This window comes from Pagrus major, chromosome 1 (assembly GCF_040436345.1).
Source record: "Pagrus major chromosome 1, Pma_NU_1.0".
NCBI lineage: Eukaryota > Metazoa > Chordata > Actinopteri > Spariformes > Sparidae > Pagrus > Pagrus major.
In genome coordinates this window covers 1,881,217-1,904,552 of record NC_133215.1, presented here as the reverse complement: position 1 = coordinate 1,904,552, position 23,336 = coordinate 1,881,217, and the positions used below count along the sequence as shown (strand labels likewise).

Genomic DNA, 23,336 nt, shown 5'->3' with positions numbered 1-23,336 from the left:
TGTCTCTTCCCCGTATTTGAACGGAAATGCGAAAATTCAGCGATTTTTAATAAAAAACATTCCAAAATGTTTAAGTTAAATGGAAAATTAGTTTATAGTTCAAACCATTTGATAAATATAACCATTTAATTTATTTGTTTATTATATATTTTATTTTTTCCATGATGACAGGTGAGGCTCTGCCTCCCCTGCCTCTCCTGACTGCACGTCACTGAGTGGGACTGTTGTGACAGTGGATTGAGCTGCAGGAGGCAGTTTCATCCTTTTTATGTGGAATTTCAGATCTGCATGAAACTCTGTCTCTGTAATTTTTGATTAGCTGCTATTCAGAGGGCGGGTCTTACGTAGTATGAGCAGGCCAGAGGTCAGACAGCAGAGATGGAGTCGAGTGTAGAGGAAGAAGAGATCAGAGTGCAACTCTTTTCAAGGAGGCCATGATGGACACTGAATAATAACCATTATTTCTGAAGCAGTTTTGTTAGCTTGTGTCTGTTTAGCAAACTGAATGAACTGAAACTGACTGTCAGCTCAGTGCATGGTTTTCAACTGAGAGGTGGGGTTTACCCGACCATGAAGTCAAAGTGGTTGATAACTGTGAGGACTGAGTGGAGTGACAGTGGAAAGCTAGCTGAGCTCATCCGTGGTTCAGATAAGGCCTGCATCCTTTTTTTGTTGAGTGGAAACCAAAGAAACCAGATCAATAATGGTCTGTATGGAGCCACCAGGCTCAGTTATAATAAAAACCAGTACTACCAGTCTTTATTGGGGGTGGTTTAAATGATATTGGTATTTAAACATTATCAAGTGATTCCCCAAAACAAGAAAGAGTAAAAGAAATTGAGAATGAACACTTCTGGACCTGCAAGAGAGCGTGAGTCTACATATCTATATAGACAGAAGGAGAATATTAAAGCTGATGCTACAGGACTTCTTTGTGACATTTCAACCAGAAGCTGGCAGCAACACCAACAGCTGCTCAGTGGTAACCAGTCCAGGGCTGTGGTTGTACTGACCAGCTCCCTGTCGGATAGATTTATATGTTGTTGGGGTACATGAGAGAATGATGTGATCAAATACTATTGTTAAGATATCTTACTGTAACACAATTACAAATATACTGCTAGAATAGTTTCCATAGACATCTTGCTCCAACTGTAATTTCAAAATCCTGCATTTCAGTTCTTTTTTATTTCTATTTGTCACTCAGATGAGATCGTTCCAGTACCAGAGCCACAACCCATCTCATATTACCAAGACATGCTTCAGTCAAACCTCAAGGATATGTTTAATTGTGCACAAGAGGGGTGGGCACAGAGGAAGGATGAGCAACCTCTGATTGATATCTACACAGAGCTGTACGTCACAGCTGGGGGTGACGTAAACCTCAACAAACAGCATGAGGTCATTCAGATGGAGGTGAAGCCAACAACAGAGGAATCAATTCAACCCAGTGACATGTTCAAACCCCCCTCTGGAAAAGAAAGATCCATAAGAACAGTTCTGACCAATGGAATCGCAGGAATTGGCAAAACATTTCTTGTCCAGAAGTTTGTGTTGGACTGGACTAACAAAGAAAACAATCAAGATGTGCATCTCATATTCCCCTTTACCTTCCGCCAGCTGAACTTATGGAAGGATGAAAAGTTAAGTTTGGCAACGCTCATTCATGAATGTATCACAGAGACCAGAGGCATCAAGGAAGAGGCTCTGAATCACATCTTTACAGCTCTGCAGTCATCAGGAAACAAAAGGTGTGACAGAAGTCAATTCAAACTTCTGTTTGTTTTGGATGGACTGGATGAGAGCCGCCTCCAACTGAACTGTTCGACCAATAAAAACAAAGAAACAGACTTTGATGTGACACAGTCCACCTCAGTGGATGTGCTGATGTCAAACCTCATCAAGAGAAATCTGCTTCCCTCTGCTCGCCTCTGGATAACCACACGACCTGCAGCAGCCAGTCAGATTCATTCTGATTTTGTTGACGTGGTGACAGAAGTCAGAGGGTTCACTGACCCACAGAAGGAGGAGTACTTCAGGAAGAGATTCAGAGATGAGGAGCAGGCCAGCAGAATCATCTCCCACATCAAGACATCACGAAGCCTCCACATCATGTGCCACATCCCAGTCTTCTGCTGGATCACTGCTACAGTTCTGCCCAAGCAAAGAGAGGGAGGAGAGCTGCCCAAGACCCTGACTGAGATGTATGTAGAGTTCCTGAGGTTTCAGATTCACCAGACAAATGAGAAGTCTGACCAAAACACGTGCATTCAGTACATTAAGTCATTAGCAAAACTGGCTTTCCAGCAGCTGGAAAAAGGCAACCTGATCTTCTATGAAAGAGATCTGAAAGAGAGTGGCATTGATGTCAGAGGAGCCTCAGTGTTCTCAGGAGTGTTCACAGAGATCTTTAAAGAGGAACATGGGAGGAAGAATGATGAAGTCAAGATGTTTAGCTTCGTCCATCTCAGTGTTCAGGAGTTTTTGGCAGCTTTGTATGTAGAGATGTCACTCATTAACAAAAACATGAATGTGATGTCAGAGCTAGCTCAAACTATCGGTGAACATGTGAGAATGTTTTTCAGCAAAAAGTCTGTGACAAATGTCCACAGGTTTGCTATTGACAAGGCCTTACAGAGTCCAAACGGACACCTGGACTTGTTCCTCCGCTTCCTCCTGGGTCTTTCACTGCAGACCAATCAGACTCTCCCTCAAGGCCTCCTGGAAAAGGAAAGAAGCTTACAGACCAATCAGAAAACAGTGAAGTACGTCAAGAAGAAGATCGGTGAGAATCTGTCTCCAGAGAGAAGCATCAATCTGTTCCACTGTCTGAATGAACTGAATGATGGTTCTCTAGTGGAGGAGATCCAACAGTACCTGAGATCAGGAAGTCTCTCCACAGATAAACTGTCTCCTGCTCAGTGGTCAGCTCTGGGCTTCATCTTACTGTCATCAGAAGAAGATCTGGACGTGTTTGACCTGAAGAAATACTCTGCTTCAGAGGAGGCTCTTCTGAGGCTGCTGCCAGTGGTCAAAGCCTCCAACAAAGCTCTGTAAGTGAACAGATCACTGATAGTTACCATATGTAGTGTCAACACTTAGTAGTCTTCTTGATTCTGATTTATTGATCAATTGAAAAACCTGCATTGTTTCAATAGTTTCATTGTACAAGAAGTAAAATTGTAAAAGAAGTCATTTTAAAGGTGGGTGAGTCATTCTGGAGAAGAAAGATTTTTGATATTTGAACGAATAGCCAAACAAATTCACTTATGCACATTGTCAACTAACAACTGGGCTAGCTTGCACAGAAGTGGATTTTGTCGTAGCTGAAGCAAAACAAATATATATTAATATAAATACAAGATATTGAAGCACACATTCATCCTAAACACAACAGAGTCAAAACTAGCTATATTTGTGGGTTTCACAATTTTAAATCGATAATTGGTTGAGCCTTCCAGTTTCCCAATTGAAATCAAATGCAGTATCGACAAAATAGTCTGTTCAATATTTCATTTGAGATTGGGACAACGCGACACCGTTTGTTTCGAGCCCTACAGCATGAGAGCTAACAGAAGTAACAGCTGACGGAGCTAAAAGCTTCCAGTGGAGCTAAACACACACAGCAGTACTGAGAGTTCAGAGGAACATTAAGTGGTAAACACTGAACTGCAGTTTAATGTGCCAACACAACACGTTTACACAAAATGAATGCACTGAAATATTTTAGACAAGTACTGTTTGGAGGTAAAAGTACCTTGAGTTTGACGTTACAGGCAATTTACATCAGTGTACATTTTATCAATCTTCTGACAGAGAAGAAAGTAACCTGGTAGTAGCAGTGACCAGGTGGTGGAGCAGTAGCTTCAGAACAAAGACCTCAAAGACTGAGACAAGTGAGAATGAGACAGACTTCTTCCCAAAATCTCTCTCTGTTACTAAATTCTGTGTCCTATGTTACTTTTCTCAATTCTCTTTTAACAGTGTTTAGATAGCTTCTCATTTTGTTTTAAACCTATTTCTGTCTTTAAATCGATGTAAGATAAATATAATTATTTATTTCCTCAGGTTTTATTATGTCACTAACAACTATAGATGACAATAAGGTAAAGAAACCTTTTGATCAGTGATCAGTGATCAGTGAACGGTATCGGTCGATACTGCTTCTAGCCATCAATGATCTGCCCTGAAAATCCTGATCGGAGCACCCTCAGCTTAGTTTTTTATTGTTGACATTGTGGCAGCTTTAACTTCTGGAGACAGTAGAGAGAGTGTTGTGTGTTGTTACTGCTGATTTCAGCATGTTACACCAGAGAATTTGCTGTCAGCTCTTCAGTTGCAGATACATACGTAATGTGTCTCATTTTCTCCAGTACACACTTTGAATATCTTGGCAAACTAAAAAATAAGACGAATGTCCATAGACAAGTAATTTAACCTGCTGAATGACATGGACAGTGAGTTGACTGAAATTGATAGAAGTAGAATGGTTGACCCTCCGAAACTTTCACGAATGTGAGATGCTAGTATGAAAACCACTAATTGTCTAAACATCTATTGATCACCCGAGACTCTAGACTGTTCTACTCATCAACACAATAACAGTTTCTACAGAAATATAAAGAAGTATTTTGTTTTGTGGAAGACAGAAACAGTATCACTAACTCTCTTTCAGGCTGAGTGGCTGTAATCTGTCAGAGAGAAGCTGTGAAGCTCTGTCCTCAGTTCTCAGCTCCCAGTCTTCTAGTCTGAGAGAGCTGGAATTGAGTAACAACGACCTGCAGGATTCAGGAGTGAAGCCGCTGTCTGTTGGACTGAAGAGTCCACACTGTAAACTGGAGACTCTTAGGTCAGGATTAAAAAAGACATGTACAGAGTGAACCATAACTGTTCCTATATGTTGTCATTGGTCTCCTGTCTTTTTACCAGTTCTCTTTGGAGACACTGCTCTGAAACTGAGTGTATCAAAATACAATTGGAAGTTAAATCAAACAGAGAGAAACGTCTTCACATGTCCTCTACATTTCTTTTTCAGGCTGAGCGGCTGTAATCTGTCAGAGAGAAGCTGTGAAGCTCTGTCCTCAGTTCTCAGCTCCCAGTCCTCTAGTCTGAGAGAGCTGGACCTGAGTAACAACGACCTGCAGGATTCAGGAGTGAAGCCGCTGTCTGTTGGACTGAAGAGTCCACACTGTAAACTGGAGACTCTCAGGTCAGGACTAAAGGACTACAGTTCACAGATTTAATTCATAGAATGTCTGTCTCTATACATTCATAAATATACATTGTCCTGTGTGTGTGTGTGTGTGTGTGTGTGTGTGTGTGTGTGTCCAGGCTATCAGGCTGTCTGATCACAGAGGAAGGCTGTACTTCTCTGGCCTCAGCTCTGAGATCCAACCCCTCCCATCTGAGAGAGCTGGACCTGAGCTACAATCATCCAGGAGACTCCGGAGTGAAGCTGCTGTCGGCTGGACTCGAGGATCCAGACTGGAGACTGGACACTCTCAGGTATGAACAGACAACAAGAGCTCACACACTGTTTCTCTGTCAAACTTACAAGCTGAGGACTGTTGGTTCACAGTCTGAACCTGTTCATTAAGTTTGCTGTCAGAAAGTGTTTAGATACCTGATCTGACCTGATGTTCATCAGAAGGAGTTTGTCCAGTTGTCAGGATTTTTTTCTGAACACTTTGAGGATGTCTCGTTTGTTTTGTTTTAAAAGTCGAGGTTCAAAGTTCAGTCGTAGTTTTATTTTATGTTTCATATATTTTCCACTGCGCTCGATTCTGTCACTTCACATTATTAAATGTCAGGAAAATGAATTTATTCAGTGATTATTCAGTCGTCCAGCTTTTTATTATTTAGTTGTTGTTTGTGAATATTTGATGTAAAGTCTGAGTGTGTGTATGAAGTGTGTTTTATAAATGCAGCTGTTTTGTCTTCATGGTGATCTGAGTGAAGCTTAATGAAGATCATTGATGAGGAAGCTTCTGAAGGTTCATTCTGACTTTGTTTCTTCCTCCAGGGTGGAACATGGTGGAGAGCAGTGGCTGAAACCTGGTGTGAGGAAGTGTAAGTGTGTGTTCACTTTGACTGATGAAAACAAGGCAGCACATGTTAAAGTAGTTTAAATCTAAAGCTTGTGTATCTGCATTCAACTGTCAGTTTGAAAGAAGATCCAAAAAGATGAGTCATTGTGAAGTTTTGATCTAATTAACAGTCAGTCTGTTAATAAAGCAACAAATAAACCATCAGCTGTGTTAGATGATAAACTGCTGCTGTATTGTGTCTTGTTCTCTCCATCAGATGTCTGTGAACTCACAGTGGACACAAACACAGTGAACAGACGCCTCAAACTGTCTGACAACAACAGGAAGGTGACATATGTGAGAGAGGAGCAGCCATATCCTGATCATCCAGAGAGGTTTGACTGGTGGCCTCAGCTGCTGTGTAGAAATGGTCTGACTGGTCGCTGTTACTGGGAGGTCGAGTGGAGAGGATGGGTTCAAATATCAATGAGTTACAGAGGAATCAGCAGGAGAGGAAACAGTGAGGACTGTGTGTTTGGATGGAATAATCAGTCCTGGAGTCTGATCTGCTCTGATGATGATGATGATGGTCGTTACTCTGTCTGGCACAATAAGAGAAGTACAGTCCTCTCCTCCTCCTCCTCCTCCTCTGTCTCTAACAGAGTAGCAGTGTATGTGGACTGTCCTGCTGGCACTCTGTCCTTCTACAGAGTCTCCTCTGACTCACTGATCCACCTCCACACCTTCAGCACCACATTCACTCAACCTCTTTATCCTGGGTTCTGGTTCAGGTCACCTGGTTCCTCAGTGTCTCTGTAGGAGGGACACACACACACACACACACACACACACACACACACACACACACATTCACACACACACACATTCATAGACACACACACACACACACTCACACACACAAACATACACACACAAACACACACACTCACATACTCACACAAACTCACACACACACTCACACACACACACTCACACTCACACACACAAACAGACACACACACACACACACACACACACACACATTGTTTTTCATTCTAGTTATTTCAGTTCATTTCCATCATCTGTATATAAAGAATCATGTTGTCGACACATTCTGAGTCTCAATACTTTAAAATAATGTTCTGCTGGTAAAGAACATAATAATTTAGATGTATTTTGTTGCTCCACATGTTTTTTATTACCAGTTGAGTTGAATCAGTTCAGAGTTGTGAGGACCACACTTCCCATCATGCTTTGGGTGATACCAACAGGAGTCAGTTCAGACTGAGTCTACATTTAAAGAGCCCTTTTTAAAACATATAACAATAATGTGCTTTGAATATTTCCTGTCTGATGAGTTTTCCCACATTGTTCTCTGTTATATAAAAATCACAGTGTGTGAATATAATGTGTTGGACACCAGACGTCTCCTTCGTCCTTTGTCATGTGACCTGGAGGCTTGAAGTGTCCACATCAGCTGCTGAGCTGCAGGAGTGTTGGAGGGTCCTCACAGCTGATCTTCTGTCTTGTTGATGTTGGTGAGAGTTCAGGGAAGTATCATGTGTTATAATTAAAGACACTGAGCCTCATCAATGTTTCAAAATGTTAAAAACTGTTTTTGTGAATGTTTAAATCTGTTGAAAATATATTCAACACACATAACCAATCACAAATAAGTATTTTATCAGCCAAATATAATGATTATTTAACATTGAACAAATATGATTCTCTAATAAATGGTTTTGTTAAAATAACCAAAATCAAGTTATTGTTTTATGTTCTTAATCTTTGAATAATTGGTCAACAACAAGGTTGAATATCTTGTTTTAGTATTTAACACAGCCTTTAATTAGAAATGTGTTTGTACAGTAGTTTCCAGAATTAAAGTAGAAATGATGATTGATATTCTTTGCTTGAGAGAGAGCAGTAGAGATGCTCTGAAATATGTCCTGTGATTTATTGTGATGAAGACGAGACCCAGCGACACTTATTAACACACTGTTACAGAGCTCAAGAAGTAAGGACAGGAAGTTGTGTTTGATTTACCCTAACCCATCATCTCCCATAGACTTCAATACAGCCGTCACCACAGTCTGACACCAGAGATCCAGTGACGTGATGACCCTTCCTTCTCCTTTAGGTTCCTCGTCAGTAACAGGAAGTGGTTGATGTGAGCTGGTGCAGAGCAGCAGAGTGTCAGACTGCAGAGTGACCAGCAGGAGGCAGCAGATCCACACAGATACAGACAGAGATCATTTCTGACTGATGGAGGTGAAACATTAAAGCTTCAGATGATGTTTCACAGCTAAAGTGTCACATTAAAACTGGTGACGTCACTTTGAACCATAAATACGTGAATATCAGCTTCCTGCAGTCACAACTGATGGATGTATTAAAACACTGAAGCAGCTGAAGCCTCATGAAGAAAAAAGCTTCATGTGAACATTTTGACCATTTGACAAATTCTGAGACAGAAATGTTGTGTGAACTTTAAAAAGGCTTTTAAACGACTCATTCATCTGTTTGTTCAGTGTGTGAATATGTTAAAGGGAAATTCCACCCTAAAATAAGATTCACAGTTTGTTTATAATGGACGTTATTTGTATTTTATATACATGAAAATCATATCACATACTTGTGTATGTATGTATTAGTTTCTTTACATGAGGATCATTCTCATTATAATGATCATAATGCACACTGACAAACATATTTACAGAAGACAGTAAAAACAACTCGTGCATCACTGTGTGATCATAATGAGGCTTTTTAAGCTATAGATGTAATCCTGACACAATTTAGTGACAAAACAAACAGCTGTAAATAAAACGTCACCCTAATTCACACTTTGATCTAATTTTTGACAACTTGCAACATCACAATAATCAGACTGAACAGACTGCTGCATGGTACACATGGTGTTAAAGATGTGCACGTGTACGCACATTCTCACTGCTCGTACATTTTTATACATTTGGAAACCTGCGTGGAAAAAGTGGCGTAAGTACATTTTTGGTGTGTTCACATGGTTTCTACATTTGGCCCCAGGTTACTACATGATGGAGACTAAATAATGACTTCACTTTAACTGTGGAGCTCCCGTCAACAACTGGCCCAACAACATCCAACCCATACTGAGGCATACTGATGTGTTCGTGCCCATCTCTGATTGTTGGTTCATACATTTTTAATTGGTTCAGTTCTTAACAACAACAAGCTTTTCGATCATCAGGAGAGTTGTTCAGTGTTGTTGTCTTCATTCTCCTCCTGCTTCTATTCTCCCTGTTAAAGGACGCAACAGTTGGATGGTTTATAGACTCACACTGTACATCAATAATCATCTGACACGCCTGATGCTTTCTAACGCAGAACCATCTGGGAAGGCGACGCTGCAGACTGTTTGGAAGAGGGCAGGTGTCAGACATTTTCATGCTAACATTAATATTGTCACTGGTTGCTGAGTCCATGTAGGATTCTCCTTTGATCCATGAAGTGACACCCAATCAATGTGATTAATCAGATGATGATCAGCTGTTAAAGAGCAGTTGGAACGGAGTCGTTGGGCTCTTCAGCAAGCGAGGGTGTAGAACTGGGTCGGTACCGTCTTTGACATCACTAAGAACATTTTTTTGTCTTGTTTCAAAGTGTCAATAAATCAAATGAAGGCAACAGAATCAGCGACTTTTTAACGTTCGAGTCAAGAAGCGGAGCTCTGTCAAGATGGCAAACTTTGAAAGACTTTTAAAGAACAAGCCAGAACATAGTCCAAGACTCCGGACCTGCTGGAATAATCGCTGGACTAATGACGGATACATTTCAGATCGCTGGCTGGAATTTACGCATTGATTTTTATGAATGACAGTATGGAAACCTCTGCGCGCACGGAGCGCTCTGATTGGGCAATCAGCATGACGTGGCGAGCCAGCTGGGAAGGCTCACCACCAGCATGACGTGGCGAGCCAGCTGGGAAGGCTCGTGAGTGAACTAAAGCACGGATCAGAAGTGAGTCCACGACTCAATTAGATGGCTGAAATGAACTGTTAACTGACAAAGATGACACATGAAACTGACAATATCTGGATGTTTGGGCGCTATCATGGAAAGGAAAAGGAAACAGATCCGACAGAAATGTGTTTGTTAAGATTTGGATCAAAGTGTTGATGGAAAAGAAAAAGAAACGGAGATGAGTTGAACTGTAATCCTAAAGATTGTTACGGAATGATGGCTGAAGAAGAGAGTGCTCAAATGGAAAATGAGTTAACGAGTCAGACCGCTGATTGCTGATGGTGGAGATACTGAGAGGATCTCAGATGGTGTGGAACAATTTAAGATGACGCTAAATGAATTTAAAGAGGCTCGCGCTGCTGTCCAAATGCTTTTGTCTGTTGAAATGAAGGGAAATGAGACAATAGACTGATATGAGCCCAACTGACATATTTACAATAATAATCTGTGGAGTAACTAGTAACTAAAGCTGTCAGATAAATGTAGTGGAAGAGAAGTGTAAAGCTGCATCAAAGTAAAGTACAAGTATGTCAAAGTTAAGTAATCAAGTAGTGAAGTACAGTACTTGTGAAAATGTACATTTTTTACAAACAGTCCAGTCTCTTAGTCCACCAACAAGAATGATATTATTTCTGAAGCAGCTTTTAAAATAAAGATGTATTTTTGTAGACAACGACCTCATTATTCTAAATGTGACATGTTTGTGGAGAGAAGTTTAGTTTCAACAAGAGAGACCGAGCCAGAATCATGTGCTCATCAACGTTTGATCAGCTGATTGTGATTTTATTAATATTATAATGTGACAATGAAAGAAAGTCCAGTTTAGCAGAACACATGATCAGCAGCGACTCTCTCAACACACATACAGCATGTGAGTTTTGTATTAAGATACTGAGATGTGACAACATGTGAAGGACTCCTTTAAATTCAGCCACCAAACATTAATGGTGTTGTTACTGAATGAAAACAGAGCAAACATTTGAAAGAGGCAGCTTTATTGTAAATGTGTGTCAGATCTCTGCTGGTTGGTTTCAGTCCACCTCTCTGTCTCTTTGTTGATGCACTTTGTGTTTGTCACGTGTTGTCATGAGTTTACAGACTGTTCTCTCTCCCTCATTCAATAATCAGCCTGTTTTTCTTCCTCTTCTTCTTTTCGGGCTTCATTGTTCCTGCAGTTTGGACTCTGGATCTCTGTCAGCGTGTCTAACTGCTGTGAAATCTCTCCCATCAGAGCGCTGACTGACAGACCTTCTGTAACACTGACACCTGCTGCTGACTGGCAGCACTACAGCTCACACTGGGTTTCTGCTCTCACGTCATTGACGTGTCTGGATTTGTATTTGAAGGTATGAGGATGTGACGGCTGTCGGTCAGATGAACACAGACACCAGCAGCGTCTGTCAGTGTCTGCAGACGAAGGAAGAATGACTCTTTGACCTCATCTGGACTTTAACAGGTGAGAACTCTGACAGGTAACATGACACACCTTTGATGAAGAAACTCTGCTGTCATTTGTTATATTTTGTGGATAAATAATGAACTTGTAGACGAGAGCAGTGATGAATCCTTTCAACACTGTTAATTGCTGTTTTAATTATTCAATCATGAATTAATTCACTAATTGTTGTGTGATATGTTACTTTTCTGCTAAAATGAACCTTTTCATGTTGAGTTCAGTTTGATTTAATCAGCAGCAGGAAACAAGTTGGACTGTAATCTGAGCTGACTCACTGCTGAGAGATGAGGTTCTGTCAGAACCGGTCTGACGGCCTGGAAACTTGTTATTCTTTGACTGAACCTTGATCAGCTGTTAATTCTCTGACTTCTCTGATCTACACACACAACAGTGAATCAAATACAATATGTCATGTGAACAGATGTGAATCCCTGACAGTCTAAAAATCTGACAGATCAATAATGAAGTCTTGTACTTCTTTCTCCTGTTTGACTGTTAATGTGTTCAATGTATTGATGTAGTTTAGGAGCAACATGTCTGCTCAGCTGATTCATAAACAGCAAAACACTGATATGATGAGAGTTTATGTAAAATGGAGGTTGAACCACAAACAGACTCACAGATCGTCTGTGAAGTGTTTAAACAGGCGACCCTGTCATAATTAAAACAAGTGTAGACTGTTTATAATCTGATATCTGGGTCTGATCACATTTTCACAGTTCAGGATTCTGCTGACCATTATCTTCATTATCAACTTAGTTTCCTCAGTTTTTCTAACAATCCATCAGCTGTTTATACTCGACTATTAATAAGTCTGACATCCAGCAGCACAAAGGTTTAAATTATAAAGACAGTGAAGAAGTCTGAAGCTCATGTTTGTTATATTTACAGGAAAAATGAGTGTAAATCATTCAAACTGCTGTCCTGTAATGATCTGTCAATCAGCTGATCAATGAATGGACTGACAGTCTGAGCTCTGCTCCAGTGTTTCCTACAGATGAAGGTAGAAAGTCTCTGTGACTTGATGTGGACGTGAATTCAGCAGCTTCTGCTGAGCTGAAATATTCATTTTGGCTTGTTGAAGCGTCTTAACTGCTCTTTGTGGTCTCTGTGGTCAGAAACTAAATGTTGAGCTGGTTTTACTTTAAACTTCATTCTAAACTGTCAGATTTGTGTTTTTATCATTTGGTGTCAGAAAGCTTCATTAGTTTCCTCCAGTCAGACTCTGTATGTTTGTCATGTGACTGAGAGGAATGCTGATAAATCATGTTGTTGTATTTGTGTGAAGGTGTGGGCTCTGCTATGAATCAGTGTGAGGAGACAGAGGAGGGAGGCCCTCCCTCTAAAACCACTCTGTGTGGGCAACATGACAGCCAGACCAAAGCTCAGAGGTGAGATGAGGATCTCTAACTGTCCATGACTCCTCTCCATGTCACAGCTCAGCACTCAAATCACTCCACCATCATGATTCACACTCAAAGCTCTGTGTGTGTTGTGTTGAAGCCCAGAGCATCAGAGACCAGACTCTGCTGGACCTGGACCTGGACCTGGACCTGGACCTGGACCTGGACCCAGCTGTGTGTCCATCAAGAGTGGCTGGTCCATGGATCCACCATTACAGTTTAAAGGAAAACGTCCTTTAGAGACTCAGTAAGTCAACATAGTCCCAGCCAGCAGGAACGTTCCTGTAACATTTCATCATGTTCTCTACATGTTCTAACAATGTTATTGTTGGAGGAACGTTTCATCTGTAACATTCAGACAACGTTTTACTGATGTTCATCATTTCAAAGAAGTCTCCTGTAATGTTGTCCACCTCCTCTGATCTCATCATGTCACATTTTAAAAGGGTTGTAGCTTCAAACTGAAGGAATGATCAGCAACATGACACGATTACTAGAACCAGTTTATCTGACTTATAATATGAACTTTGGTTATTGTCCCAAACTGGATCATCAAACTCTGATGGTTTTTCTGGACTTCTTCTCTTTAAATCAACTTTAGATTTTGATACATTTGAACATCAATTTGTGGTTGAAGGTTTGAGAGGTGCATTGGTTTGTCTGTCTGTTTCTATCAGGGTTCAGCAGCAGAGACCAGACTCTCCTGCACCCAGCAGAGTGTCCATGAAGAGTGACCTGTCCATGAGATATCCTATTTTCTTCAAGGATGGAGACCACTCTGCTGAAGAAAGGTAAGAACTGAAACCAGGTGAGTTTGTTGTTCTGCAGCTCTCCTTCTATCAAGTCCTGACATAAAATGATCTGTCAGCTGGTCTCAACTTTCACACTCCACTGATTTACTGTTTTCTTCAAAGAGGAACATTTAGTATTCAAGATTTTCCAGAAATCGACAGTTAATACATGAAGCAAGTGCTCAAATGAGAGCAAATGATTTTCCTCCAGATTTGATATCAATTGTTCAAATCATTTGTGGACTAAAGATGTTGATCTCTCTCTGGTTCCTCATGGGACTCAGTACTCTGACTGGAGGAAGTGTGAATCAGTGCAGATGGACCATGACAACATATTTTGTTGTTGCCCATAGATTCAGTCTGTTGGGAGGAAGTTGGATGGTTAATGTCCAGAGTCCTGGGCTTTAGTATTAATGTTTGATGGTTCATGACAACTGCACTAGTGTAGCCTTTCATTGTGACCAGTCTCAGGAACAGCTGTGCAGTAATCATGCTGTTTAATCAGCATCTGATATACCACAGCTGTCAGGTGGATAGATTGACAAAGGAGAAGAGCTCACTAACAGAATGTTAACTCATTTGTGCTCAAAAAGTGAGAAACAATTATTTTGTATTCACAGAAGACACAATGTTAAATACAGGGTAGACAAATAGAAACTCGACTAAAGGCGTCATCATTAATACCAGAAAACTGTTTCAACTAATCAATCAAAAGGCCCCAGAAGCAGACAGATGATGTAAAATTTGAAGCTGTTGATGGTTGAAATCATCGTACTTTATGTTCTCTCTGCAGAGTTCAGCAGGTTCTCAGTGGTCAGTCTGTCCAGCAGCATCCAACAGACCTGGACTCCATCTTTAAGGTGTGTAAATGTCCAACAACAACTTTACTTCTGCTGCAAATTAAATGAAATGTCTCATTTTACATTTGAAGTTTTACTCTTTTGCAGCATCTTGAGGAGAACGTTGTCACCTTTGTGAAGAACGAGCTGAAGAAGTTCCAGAAGGTTCTGAGTCCAGATTACCCAGAATGCTCAGAGAGGCAGAGTGAGGATGAGGAGGTGTTGGACGGTGAGGAGGAGGAGCAGAGGAGGAGCAGCAGAGAGACATTTCTGAAGATCACACTGAACTTCCTGAGGAGAATGAAGCAGGAGGAGCTGGCTGACTGTCTACAGAGCAGTAAGAGGATTTTCCTCAATAAACTGTTTTCTTCTTCACACTAACATCCACTCACTGATGTGTTGTGTTTCATTCAGGAACTGTTGCTGCAGTTTGTGGACGTCAGCTCAAATCTGACCTTCAGAAGAAGTTCCAGTGTGTGTTTGAGGGGATCGCTAAAGCAGGAAACCCAACCCTTCTGAATCAGATCTACACAGAGCTCTACATCACAGAGGGAGGGACTGCAGAGGTCAATGATGAACATGAGGTCACACAGATTGAAACAGCATCCAGGAAACCAGACAGACCAGAAACAACAATCAGACAAGAAGACATCTTTAAAGCCTCACCTGGAAGAGACGAACCAATCAGAAGAGTGATGACAAAGGGAGTGGCTGGCATCGGGAAAACAGTCTTAACACAGAAGTTCACTCTGGACTGGGCTGAAGACAAAGCCAACCAGGACATACAGTTCACATTTCCATTCACTTTCAAAGAGCTGAATGTGCTGAAAGAGAAAAAGTTCAGCTTGGTGGAACTTGTTCATCACTTCTTCACTGAAACCAAAGAAATCTGCAGCTTTGAAGAGTTCCAGGTTGTGTTCATCTTTGACGGTCTGGATGAGTGTCGACTTCCTCTGGACTTCCACAACACTGAGATCCTGACTGATGTTACAGAGTCCACCTCAGTGGATGTGCTGCTGACAAACCTCATCAGGGGGAAACTGCTTCCCTCTGCTTGCCTCTGGATAACCACACGACCTGCAGCAGCCAATCAGATCCCTCCCGAGTGTGTTGACATGGTGACAGAGGTCAGAGGGTTCACTGACCCACAGAAGGAGGAGTACTTCAGGAAGAGATTCAGAGATGAGGAGCAGGCCAGCAGAATCATCTCCCACATCAAGACATCACGAAGCCTCCACATCATGTGCCACATCCCAGTCTTCTGCTGGATCACTGCTACAGTTCTGGAGGATGTGTTAAAGACCAGAGAGGGAGGAGAGCTGCCCAAGACCCTGACTGAGATGTACATCCACTTCCTGGTGGTTCAGTCCAAAGTGAAGAATGTGAAGTATGATGGAGGAGCTGAGACAGATCCACACTGGACTCCAGAGAGCAGGGAGATGATTGAGTCTCTGGGAAAACTGGCTTTTGAGCAGCTGCAGAAAGGAAACCTGATCTTCTATGAATCAGACCTGACAGAGTGTGACATCGATATCAGAGCAGCCTCAGTGTACTCAGGAGTGTTCACCCAGATCTTTAAAGAGGAGAGAGGACTGTACCAGGACAAGGTGTTCTGCTTTGTTCATCTGAGTGTTCAGGAGTTTCTGGCTGCTCTTCATGTCCATCTGACGTTCATCAACTCTGTAGTCAATCTGCTGGCAGAAGGAAAACAAACCTCCCGGTGGCCTAAACTATTCAGAGGCAAACCTGAACCAACACATCTCTACCAGAGTGTTGTGGACGAGGCCTTACAGAGTCCAAATGGACACCTGGACTTGTTCCTCCGCTTCCTCCTGGGTCTTTCCCTGCAAACCAATCAGACTCTCCTACGAGGTCTGATGACACACACAGGAAGTATCTCACAGACCAATCAGGAAACAGTAAAGTACATCAAGGAGAAGATCAGTGAGAATCTGTCTCCAGAGAGAAGCATCAATCTGTTCCACTGTCTGAATGAACTGAATGATGGTTCTCTAGTGGAGGAGATCCAACAGTACCTGAGATCAGGAAGTCTCTCCACAGATAAACTGTCTCCTGCTCAGTGGTCAGCTCTGGGCTTCATCTTACTGTCATCAGAAGAAGATCTGGACGTGTTTGACCTGAAGAAATACTGTGCTTCAGAGGAGGCTCTTCTGAGGCTGCTGCCAGTGGTCAAAGCCTCCAACAAAGCTCTGTAGGTGAACAGATACTGTATCACACATGTAGGGTTTTTCTCCACTAATGAATCTCCTAATATCAAATATCAATCAAATAAGAGTCCAAAGATTTAGTCATCAGATTGATCAGTTGATCAGTTGATCAGTTGAAAAACATGCATATTGTTCCTTTAGTTTGATTGTACCTCTACAGATTAATGCATCCATGAAATAGAAGAAAACTGTCTCTTTGTAGTTCATGTCAGGCTCAATCCCAGGAAACTGAGTATAATTTAGGACATTTTATTAATTGTTGACAGATCCCAGTAATATACTTGAGAGTATAAAGACCCAGTCCATAGAAATGTGATGTGTTTTATATTGTATTTGTATTGTAAGACAGAAACAGTATCAGTGTTTGTCTTTGTCACTAACTCTCCTTCAGGCTGAGTGGCTGTAATCTGTCAGAGAGAAGCTGTGAAGCTCTGTCCTCAGTTCTCATCTCCCAGTCCTCTAGTCTGAGAGAGCTGGACCTGAGTGACAACGACCTGCAGGATTCAGGAGTGAAGCAGCTGTCTGTTGGACTGAAGAGTCCACACTGTAAACTGGAGACTCTCAGGTCAGGATTCATACCCTATTCAAGAGATAACCGTAGAGGTTGTTGTATTTAGTGTCATCGTACTTCCATTTCCAAACTTCTGAAGTTAGCATGGCCCTGGTTCCTCTGTGGGATTATTGAACTGTATTCTGGATTATTACAGAAAATAATCTGTGTCAAACACAAGTTTATGATCTTTCTAGGCTTGTACGGTATACCGGTACTAAATTGGTACCGCGGTACCGACGCATTTAAAAAGGTACTATACTGCGCTTGGATGAGACCGGTACTTTTTTCATTTCATTTTATAAAGCGCCGCGCTGCCGCGTGACGTCACCGCATTGTAATTTGAGCCGAGGCGAGGAAGCAAGCGGGGAGCGAGCGAGTCACTGGAGCAACAGACGGAGCAGGAGGAAAGCTTGGACACAGGGAGAGATAACGGAGAGAAAGAGAGAGAGACAGGAGCAGGGAGAGAATGGCAGCTGCTGCAACCGTCACCACTCCGCAACTTACAGACAAATCAGGTGCGCGAAGTGCGCATGGCGAAGCCATAAACACCGAAGCACCGCTGTGCAAACGGTGTTATAAAACATGTCTCGCAAAGGGTGGAAACACATCCAACCTGGCCAAACATTTGAAGGACAAGCACCCAGACCTGCACAAGGAGTTCAGAGAACGACAGGTAATAACTTAGATACCCTACCCATGAAAAAAAAAAGCCACATTCAGTGTTAAAAGCAACGCCAGCCCCCTTCACTCTCCACAAAAGTAGCTCTGGAAAAAAATTAAAGCTAGTTTTCAATTACCACTTTCTCTGGTTTAAATAGCCTATTTATATTATTATATATTATATTATATTTATATTCTCAGTCAGTGATTTTTAAACTTTTAAGCCATGCTGATTTATAATAAATGAATGGTGGTCCCTTAATTTTTTTCCCAGAGCTGTAAATGCACACATGCGTGGTCTTTATGAAGTAATAAACTTTTACATACACATTTAGCCTTTTAATATGTTATAAAGAGTACAGCATAGTAATGTAACGTATCATTTAAAGACATTGGTCCTACATAAGACAGGCTATATTTAATGAAAATATTTTTTAGGTTATGTATCTCAACGTAATTAAGGCCTCAGCTTGTATGACAAATGTATCACCTTCATTTTATCTTTTCACTACAGAGTCTTTATGGTATTTCATTTTATTTACTGATGTATAGTTCTAAGATTTTAAAGATTTTCTATGAAAATAAAGCCATTAATGACATTTTTTGTGTTCTCTTTTTATTTGGAAAAGTATCGAAAAGTATCGAAATACATGTTGGTACCGGTATCGATACCAAAATGTTGGTATCGTGACAACACTAGATCTTTCCAGGTTCTGTTGATCAAGATAATCTCCACAGATGAACTCCACTTTGTGATGTTTGAAGCGTAAATTAAATGTGTAGCAGTCAAAAGCTAATGTTAGGCTACAAACAGACGACATCACGGTCACATGACTTAAACGTCACCACCACTAAGAGTCTTACTGTACAATTACTATCCAGGTTTTCTATAAACTGATCAATGTACAAGTTGTAAAGTCAGAGTCAGAACAGTGTGTAACTAAAGTGGGCCTGTAAAGACGGACTAGTGAGTAGATGAGTCTCCGTGTTCGCTGTGAGGACGTTTAATGTCCCCGACAACCTCTGTAGTCTCATTTAGACACTTGTTAGCAACCGCTAACCGTTTTTAACACACAGAAGAGCTTTCTAATTAAACTGTGGGACATTTAATGACATGTTTTATGTTGTAGAACAAAACGTGTAAATGTCTTCAGTCTGTGGTAACCACACACTTTATTTCACACATTTAACTGAAAACACATTCAACAAACTCAGACTTTGAGTTGAGGGGACAGGACGTGCTAACATGCTAACTGATTTCTTTGTTTTCGGACTATAAATTACACCACTCTGTAGCCAGCACCATGATGGATGAAGAACTTGTGCCAAACAAGAACTATCTTTAATGAAATATTGTGTTTTAATGGCATAAATGGAGAAATTCATAAGCTATTTCAACAACAGGGCATTTTAAAATTGATGATTGATTGGTGTGTGTGTGTGTGTGTGTGTGTGTGTGTGTCCAGGCTGTCAGGCTGTCTGATCTCAGAGGAAGGCTGTACTTCTCTGGCCTCAGCTCTGAGATCCAACCCCTCCCATCTGAGAGAGCTGGACCTGAGCTACAATTATCCAGGAGACTCAGGAGTGAAGCTGCTGTCGGCTGGACTCGAGGATCCAGACTGGAGACTGGACAATCTCAGGTATGAACAGACAACAAGAGCTCTTGACAATCTGTCTGTTCGACCTTTGTCTTAATTATTGTCTGTTCTGTGATTAAAATCAGAAAATGAAAAAAATGGCTTCTTTTAATTATCAATATTTGTTAACAAGTGTTTAAAAATGGACATAGAGGCTTTTTTCATTTAACATTTTCCAGAAATTATAATGAATTAGACCAGAATATGTGTTGTTACCTTATTTAGATGTGTGATATATGTGAGTAAAACACAGAAATCCAGTTTCCATCACTACAAAATGCACTGTGTCCATTTCAATTATGCCCGCCCTGAGGGACCCTGGCTTCAAGGTCAAATGTTTGAGATCTACTGCCACTAGATGTCGCTCTAGATGACCCCATTCCCACTTCCCACAGGCAACGCAGCCTCTCTGTGATTTTATTTGAAGCGTTACGTTGTAAACGTAAGACCCTGATGTCATGTTTTACATCATGAATGCGCAGGAAACAGGAAACAGCACCAGTTAAACAGGAGAGAAAATAACACACAGTTTACATATTACCATTGCACACAAAAGCCTGATCTTAGTGGGTTTAAGTGGGATTTTTGACTAGGGGAAAGGGTTATAACAGTGAAATGAGGAAGAGCTGATCAAATATCAATCAATATTCATACATATTTTAGCTACTATTTCGATGTTATATGTTAAAGTGTCTTACCAGGCCACTATGTACCAGAACAGAGAAGCACAGATCTCAACACACACACAGAGGAGTGTCACGTCATTCTCTGTTCAAGACGCCATTACTGAACCATATATAAAAATAACAAGAGACAGCATCCAAAATTCAATTCCACCTTCCTTATTTACGCGGCACCATCGGATGTTGATAACGCGTCATCACTTCATGCGGCAGAATTTAGCGTGTTCGCCAGGTCTTATGTTTAGATCAAAGCCGAGCCGAGGTGATAAAAACCTGTCTACTGCAGAGTCACTGACCCGGGTGTAAATGCAGAGTTTACACATTCCCACTGCACACAAAAGCTGATCTTAGCAGGTTTAAGTGGGATTTTTGACTAGTGGAAAAGGGTTATAACAGTAAAATGAGGCAGAGCTGATCAAATATAAATCAATATTGTGCTACAGTGACTTCAAATGTTTTCAGAAACATATTTTAGTTACTGTTTCGATGTAGTATGAGAAAGTGTGTTACCAGGCCGCCATGGTGAAAACTTTTTAAGGTCGGACAGAGAGGGAATCACTCACATGCACTAACATGCACCCCAGCACGGAAGCGACACGATTAGCTGCGAAGCGCCAAGGAGCGGAGCCATTTTCGTTTCGGCACCCATGTCATGGTGTCGTTCACATAGGAGGCGCCGCAGCGCTCTGCTCCGCTGCCTGCGTGCGCCGTGCAGCGATCATTCAGTTGTCAGGAAAACATGGCGTTATAATTTTATGCGGTTATGTATTTAACCATGGTAAAAAAAACAGCTCCAAGTGTGACTACAGAACAGCCGAGGAGCAGATCCGCTTGCCGACCGGCGCGGAGAAATTTGCATCTGGCGTGAACAGAAAGGCTGTGGCTTGCACGAGAATTTCCGAGCGCGGTGCTTCCATGTCCTGTCTGAACCTGGCATTATAAAAAGCACTGCCCCCTACAGGACAGACAGCAAACACTCCACCAGTGATGATATCTGAACCCTGATGTTTAAAACCAGCGTGTTGTCATCAGTGATTGAAGCTTTTCTCATATTTAACTGTGAGATAACAGGATTATAAAGTTCAGTGTAGAAATAAGACTGTTCAGTTTTACGTGGAGAGGTTTTAACAGCCTGTCAGTATTAACGTGCTATAGTGCTCCGCAGTGATATTGTTCTTCATGTTGAGTTATTATTTACACATTTCTGTTGTTCAAGTTAATTATTTGAAGCCAGCTGTGAATGAAAGCTACAACATTTAGACATTTAAGATTTAGTTTGAGACGTGTGAAGAGTTTCTGTTTCATGATTGACACAACAGGAGAACACAGTTCATTCAGGTCAACGTGAGATCGTTTCATATCCGCCAGCTCCAACATGCATTCATTAGTTGTTGACAGGTTATTTAATGTTCTTTGATTTTCTTTAAAAGATGTTTAAAAGCATTGAGAGGATTTCTTTCTGAACACTTTGAGGACGTCTCGTTTGTTTTGTTTTAAAAGTCGAGGTTCAAAGTTCAGTCGTAGTTTTATTTTATGTTTCATATATTTTCCACTGCGGCCGATTCTGTCACTTCACATTATTAAATGTCAGGAAAATGAATTTATTCAATGATTATTCAGTCGACCAGCTTTTTATTATTTAGTTGTTGTTTGTGAATATTTGATGTAAAGTCTGAGTGTGTGTATGAAGTGTGTTTTATAAATGCAGCTGTTTTGTCTTCATGGTGATCTGAGTGAAGCTTTATGAAGATCATTGATGAGGAAGCTTCTGAAGGTTCATTCTGACTTTGTTTCTTCCTCCAGGGTGGAACATGGTGGAGAGCAGAGGCTGAAACCTGGTGTGAGGAAGTGTAAGTGTGTGTTCACTTTGACTGATGAAAACAAGGCAGCACATGTTAAAGTAGTTTAAATCTAAAGCTTGTGTATCTGCATTCAACTGTCAGTTTGAAAGAAGATCCAAACAGATGAGTCATTGTGAAGTTTTGATCTAATTAACAGTCAGTCTGTTAATAAAGCAACAAATAAACCATCAGCTGTGTTAGATGATATACTGCTGCTGTATTGTGTCTTGTTCTCTCCATCAGATGTCTGTGAACTCACAGTGGACACAAACACAGTGAACACAAACCTCAAACTGTCTGACAACAACAGGAAGGTGACACATGTGAGAGAGGAGCAGCCATATCCTGATCATCCAGAGAGGTTTGACTGCTGGCCTCAGCTGCTGTGTAGAAAAGGTCTGACTGGTCGCTGTTACTGGGAGGTCGAGTGGAGAGGATGGGTTTATATATCAGTGAGTTACAGAGGAATCAGCAGGAGAGGAAACAGAGCTGACTGTTGGTTTGGACGGAATAATCAGTCCTGGAGTCTGAGCTGCTCTGATGATGGTCGTTACTCTGTCTGTCACAATAAGACAACTAGAGTCCTCTCCTCCTCCTCCTCCTCCTCCTCCTCTGTCTCTAACAGAGTAGCAGTGTATGTGGACTGTCCTGCTGGCACTCTGTCCTTCTACAGAGTCTCCTCTGACTCACTGATCCACCTCCACACCTTCAACACCACATTCACTCAACCTCTTTATCCTGGGTTTATGTTCTGGTCTGGTTCCTCAGTGTCTCTGTAGGAGGGACACACACACAAACACACAGACACACACAGACAGACAGACAGACAGACAGACACACACACACACTCACCACACACACACACAAACACACACACACACACACACATCCAGGTGTGTTTGAAGGTGTAAATCAGGTCCACAAACATGAAAGTGTAAAAATATGTTCTGATCATTTGACTTTGTACAAATATGATTCCACAGTTTTTGTAACTGAGATGAGTTATTATTGTTCATGAAGTCGATCATCAGATTGTTTTTCATTCTAGTTATTTCAGTTCATTTCCATCATCTGTATATAAAGAATCATGTTGTTGACACATTCTGAGTCTCAATACTTTAAAATAATGTTCTCCTGGTAAAGAACATAATAAATTAGATGTATTTTGTTGCTCCACATGTTTTTTATTACCAGTTGAGTTGAATAAGTTCAGA

General features: G+C 41.2%; 1 protein-coding gene across 1 annotated transcript in view; it reads left to right on the top strand.

Annotated features, from left to right (window-relative positions):
- The window catches only part of LOC140997491 (uncharacterized), a 34,993-nt gene extending 12,092 nt beyond the window's left edge, over positions 1 to 22,901 (top strand). Inside the window, exons 13-19 of the mRNA XM_073467426.1 lie at positions 1,208 to 3,053; positions 4,676 to 4,849; positions 5,036 to 5,209; positions 17,140 to 17,313; positions 19,428 to 19,601; positions 22,085 to 22,131; positions 22,366 to 22,901. Coding sequence (XP_073323527.1) covers positions 1,208 to 3,053; positions 4,676 to 4,849; positions 5,036 to 5,209; positions 17,140 to 17,313; positions 19,428 to 19,601; positions 22,085 to 22,131; positions 22,366 to 22,901 — 3,125 coding nt within the window. The remainder of the gene's footprint in view (positions 1 to 1,207; positions 3,054 to 4,675; positions 4,850 to 5,035; positions 5,210 to 17,139; positions 17,314 to 19,427; positions 19,602 to 22,084; positions 22,132 to 22,365) is intronic.
- Positions 22,902 to 23,336: the final 435 nt, after the last annotated feature.